Below are 5646 nucleotides of genomic sequence, written 5' to 3'. Positions count from 1 at the left end.
ATGTGGCTTTGATTTGCATCTCTTCTTCTTTTTAAAAAAGTGATTTTTACTTTTAAAACATTACGTGTGTATTTGCATATGTGTGTATGTGAGTGCATGTGTATTTGCACATCTGTGTGTATGTGAGTGCAGATCCTGCAGAAGTCAAAGGCATCAGATCCCCTGAGGCTGGTATTACAGGCAGATGCTGAGAATGGAAATCTAGCCCCTTGATTTGCATTTCTTTAATGAGCCTGATTAAAAAAACTTTCTCCCATGCGCCTGTTTACGTTTACATCTTTGAGCCTTCCGGGATTTATTTTGAGACCAGGACTTTATACTGTCTCATCAATGAAGACCTGCACCCGGCCAAGATCAACATCATCAACAGTCAAGTGCAAAATCAAAACTAAAGCCAAAATAAAATAGCACTGTACCTATGTTAGTGCCTGAAATGAAGAGACTGACAAGAGCTAATAAGGATTCAGATAACTGACACTCGTTGCCTATGGAAACAGTGGCATGGTCACGGTCATGCAGAAGAACAGCTAACCTGTTACTCTGCATCTCTTGGTTCAGTTATTTTTTCTTCTTCTAACCATTGTGACCAAATATACAACAGAAGTAATTTAGGGAAGGAAGGATTTACCTTGGTTGGTGGTTTGAGGGTATAGTCTGTTAACATGGGAGGAGCATATTCAGATCTCAGTCAGCCAGAAGACACAGAAGAGTAAGCCGGCATTCAGTTTGCTTTCTCCATGTTTCCCCCTTTGCACACTTAAGGTGGAATTCTGCCCCTCCCTGCCACGGTTAACCTTCTCACAGGCACACCCACAGGTAAGCCTCACTAAAACTCTGATCAGGTTGCTGATCCAAAGGAGCCACCTACCCCCTCATTGCCCAGCACAGCAACTGCACCCCTGGGCAGAGAAAGGGGACTGCTGCACTAAGTCTCTGTCATTCCAACCAAAACCCAGATGCAGACCAGTTAAGTGAAAACCATGTTTGCTGTAGTTTATGAGTCTAGAACTTTGAGCCCAAAATTAGGTGGCCTATTTGGGTGCAGTACAACAACATGAGAGGAGCATGGGCTGGTGGGAAAATTCATACACTGGGGCCAGGAGAGGAGGGAAAATTGTAGCTTACGATCCCTATGTCCTCAATGATCTGAGGACCTGTCATTAGGTTTCATCTCTTAAAGGTCCAAAGCGTCTCCAAAGTACCTCCCTGGGGAACAGCATTTATGTGTGGGCCTTGGAGGAAGAGGAAATTCTTCACACACACACACACACACACACACACACACACACACACACACGCATACACACTAAATAAATAATCCTATCATGAGGGACATTCGAGTTGTTATTTCTGCCATTCCCAAGAAATCTATAACTTCATATATATACATATATATGTGTGTGTGTATACATATATATATATGTATATATATATGTATATATATATTTTTTAAAGGAAAATAAGTCTAGGTAAAATGCAGAGGAAAGCTAGCTTTTCTGAAGGCCTTCCGGTTATTCATCTCAGTTTCCTTCAGCAGTTGCTGTATTCTCGAGAACCTGTTCCTCTTTCTTCCTCCTCAGACATACAATGTAGGACCCTGCAGAGCAGATTCTAGTTGAGTCCTCATGCCTTAGACCACATCAGACTCTAGTTGCATCCAGTAATTAAAAAAAAGTCAACGTGGGCTTCCCTCAGTTTCCACTGAATGTTACTATTTTAGCATATTTCTTTTATCAGATAGGGTCTGTTTACCAACCCAAAGCAGTGCCCCAAACCACGTGACACTTAAGTGACAGACATGGGGAGCCCCGACTTGAGTGTTCGTTTCTTTTGTCACTTTAGTTTGGGTGGTGGTGGTGGTGGTGGTGGTGGTGGTGGTGGTGGTGGTGGTGGTGGTGTGTGTGTGTGTGTGTGTGTGTGTGTGTGTGTGTGTGTGTGTGTTTGTTTGTAAACAAAGACAGGGCCTCACTATGTAGGCCTGGCTGTCCTGGAACTCCCTGTGTAAACCAGGCTGGCCTCCAAATCACAGAAATCCACCTACCTCTGCCTCTCTTCGCTGGGATTAAAGACACGCCACCCAATACAGCTTGAGTGTTTATTTCTTAAGTATATTCTTTACTGGCGTTACAGCATATGGTCAACTCAGGAAATGAAACATTGCTATACAACTTTGACCTTCCCTAATATACTTTTGCTGGTTGTCCACATGTGTCCAGCTGGGAATCCAGCGTGGGGCCATCGTGAGCCTGATTGTCAGACCTAGAACCACTCGGTAGATAGATCTGACTTTGTTATCAATCTCTCTTGCTATCTGAACACAATTGGGGTAGGTGAAAGGACCTGCCTGCTCAGCTCAGTGGGCCAGGACGCTTTACCGGTCTATGAGAGCTACTCGCAGGTCTTCCACATCGCGAATCCAGTAAGAGTTTGGGGTCTGTGGCTCATCTGGGAAAGGGAATGAGGGGATAACCAGGAAAGGATAAGAGCGCATCTGGAGCCTACTCCGCGCAGGGCTCGCCTCTTGGGGGGTCACCTGGAGCCCACCGCAGCCAATCGGGGCGCAGCCGTGTTCCCGCGGCCAATGGGCGGGCGGCGCGGCGCTCAGCATGGCTATAAGTGCGCGCGACCTAGCGATAGCAAAAGCGGCGCGCAGTGGAGGCGGGATGCTTAGGGTAGCGGAGCCCCAAGCGGCACGGTTGGAGGCGGGTGGTCGCAGTCCCTGGGCAGCGCCACCCACGCAGTCCAAGCGGCTCACGTCCTTCCTCATCCAGGACATCCTGCGGGACCACGCAGAGCGGCGTGGGGGACACTCGGGCACCCCGCAGCACCAGTGCCAACCGGACCCTAGGAGGGATTCCGCTTCAGAGCTCGACGAAGCAGAGGGTAGCAGTGTGACTCTGGAGGACCCGCCAGGTATCCGGTCGAGCCCCACAGAGACACGGGCTGAAACCGAGTCAGGTAAGTGGAATAGACCAAAGGGCATGCTACACAGGAGAGGACACTCTCAGGCTGATGGCCACGAGCTCTGGATACAGACATCCGGGAGTGGGGGTGGGGGAATGGCCACAGGAAGGACCTCACGGTCCTCTGCACCGAGCCACCTTGAGCATCAACCCTGAGGGCAGCTAATAACTTTGTCATAGGCTTGACTCTTTTCCAGGGGCACCAGCCATTTCACCACTGGCTACTAGAACTAACAGTAACCATCAATAAATCAAGGCCACTCCTAGGTTCCTTAGGTCTCCGTTCCACGAGCCATAAAATTATTGATGTTCCTTTAGGTCTTTAGAAATAGGATCGAGTACGCCTTTATCCCACCCCAGCCCCAACCTTTTCCATGCTGGTAACTAAGCCACAGTCACAGAAAGGGGACTAGGACAGAAAATGATCTGTTCACCATCCCAGGCCACCTGCTCATCTCCACAAACCTCAGTCACCCACTTAAATGTCCCCACAATGCCTCGATGCCTCGGTCTTCCCTGTTGGCACGTCACCCACCTCTCTTTACCTCATACATCCAGGATCCACGTTTCACTGATGTAAAACAAGGCAGAAAGTTCAACTATGTGTACTTCACACTGATTATTAGAGGCGAATACATAGTATAAAAACCTACTTACTTCTTCGGGGTAGTTCCTTAGTCATGCGAACAAAGCAAAATGTATCCAGATGACAGTGGGCTTTTTGTTCCCTAGCTGAACACAGAAAGGTGGCTTGAATTCTGGGCTAACATGTAACTCTTTTCTTCTCTCCTCTGTTCTTCTCCAGATGCACATTTTGAGACTTATCTGTTGGACTGTGAACATACTCCAGTCTTATCAAGTGCCCCCCAGGTCACCAAGCAGCCACAGAAGCGTTCCCGGGCTGCTTTCTCTCACACTCAGGTGATTGAGTTGGAGAGGAAGTTCAGCCATCAGAAGTACCTATCCGCCCCTGAAAGGGCTCACCTGGCCAAGAACCTCAAACTCACCGAAACCCAAGTAAAAATATGGTTCCAGAACAGACGCTACAAGACTAAGCGAAGGCAGCTGTCAGAAGACCTGGGAGTCTTGGAGAAGAACTCCACGTTGTCTTTGCCAACCCTGAAAGATGACAGCCTGTCCAGGGCCTCCTTGGTCTCCGTGTATGCTAGCTACCCCTACTACCCCTACCTATACTGTCTGGGCAGCTGGCATCCAACTTACTGGTAACAACAGTTCAGATGACAACTGCATAGATCAGAGACTGCCTTCCCCGGGGGTCCCTGGGAAAAAGCCAGAGTGGCTGATGTCAAGGAGTTGAAAGCAAGAAGTGTACAGACACAAACTGTTGGGTGTTCCCAGGGAATACTCCGATTCTTCTCTGGTGGCCAATGAAAGATCTGGGGCAGTGGACATTTTATTATGTAGTCACAGTTCCAAGTGTTCTGTAGGTCACGGCTGTCAGTTCCCTGTTTAGAGAGAGCTAGACAAGTTCAAGTCTTATTTCCAGAGCTTAGAGTGGCTATGGCTGCAATGGCTACATCGTTCCTAAGAATTCTGTTGCTGCGATTTCATCCTCTCCCATAACTGGGTATCATGAAAGGGACAAGCAAGGGGAGGGATGGCCCCTTAGATGAGGATTTCCTCTTGAATTAAACTTGTGTTTGAAAGTCTCTTGTTGGCCTTGGACTCTGACCAGAGTTTCCCTCTGCCCTTGTAAAAGTGAGGTTAAACGGGAGATTTGAAGAAGGGGGAAAAAAACCTTAGTGATTAAGCAGGTTGGCATAGGACATGAAGGGGCTGGAAGGTGGCATTTTCAACTTCTTACCCTTTTCGCAGTGATGTGCCAATCCAAGGATTTACAGGGCAGCCTGAGTGCAGCAGGGTACACATACTGAAGGGGGTTAAGACAAGCTGTGTAAACAGTTTGCCTGCAGGGGTGGGCTTCAAAACAGACTTCCTGTCCAAGACAAGGGCCTATGGGGTTTCCAAACTCCAGGTGAGCAGCTTCCGTCATGACATTTTATTACCAGTGAAGGGGGAGGGGAGAGCTTAGACTCAGGAGATCCTGCAGCTTCCCTGGTCTGAGAATTCACACCTCATTATGACAGAGGTGCCATCATTTTTAAACAAAGGATCTTCCTTCCATTCTTTTATTTCTTGTTCTTTCTTACAGGACTCCTCAGTTCATTGTTTTCATATATGCCTGTCTTATTTAGTGTAAGATTTGCTCCCTCCACCTCCCAAGTTTTATCTTTCCCAGTTTAATAACTAACTAGCTTCTGACAGATTATGAATTGACTAAATCACATACTTAAAAAAACTTAGCAACTCATCTCTTTCCTTTAAAAATATGACATACTTAAAAAAAAACTAGAAACACTATCTCTTTAATTTAAAAATACTTAGCATTAAATCCCACACCCTACTTAAAAGACCACGAGAGCTGAAGATCATGGTTTCTTTCACAGGACTTTCTGCTGGCTTTGTGCCCATTGGGGGTCCTGGTTATCCCTGTAGGCACAGGAGATCAAGGGGCATCTGCTTTTCATACATAAGGAAGAACAGGACAAAAGGAAGGGCTGGCACTGCTGACAGGTCTGGGAGAGAGAGGGGTCTTGGGCCAGGCATAGCTGTCAGCCCAAGCCAACCAGCAAGCAAGGAGTGATAGCTTTGCAGAAAGATG

General features: G+C 47.4%; 1 protein-coding gene across 1 annotated transcript; it reads left to right on the top strand.

Annotated features, from left to right (window-relative positions):
* Positions 1-2659: 2659 nt before the first annotated feature.
* Positions 2660-5251, top strand: Nkx3-1 (NK3 homeobox 1). Its single transcript, XM_032917872.1, has 2 exons — positions 2660-2958; positions 3769-5251. Exons 1-2 carry the CDS (start codon positions 2664-2666, stop codon positions 4188-4190), a joined length of 717 nt encoding a protein of 238 aa, XP_032773763.1. The 5' UTR covers positions 2660-2663; the 3' UTR covers positions 4191-5251.
* Positions 5252-5646: the final 395 nt, after the last annotated feature.

Source organism: Rattus rattus, chromosome 12, assembly GCF_011064425.1.
Source record: "Rattus rattus isolate New Zealand chromosome 12, Rrattus_CSIRO_v1, whole genome shotgun sequence".
In the NCBI taxonomy this organism is placed as follows: domain Eukaryota; kingdom Metazoa; phylum Chordata; class Mammalia; order Rodentia; family Muridae; genus Rattus; species Rattus rattus.
Note: the sequence above shows the minus strand (reverse complement) of the source record. Positions and strands in the feature narration are given on the sequence as shown.

Bases quoted from the DNA above. Each gene is read 5' to 3' on its own strand.
- Nkx3-1 (XM_032917872.1), top strand. From the start codon at position 2,664: ATGCTTAGGGTAGCGGAGCCCCAAGCGGCACGGTTGGAGGCGGGTGGT. The intron at 2,959-3,768 runs GTAAGTGGAATA...GTTCTTCTCCAG, and splicing joins ACGGGCTGAAACCGAGTCAG to ATGCACATTTTGAGACTTAT.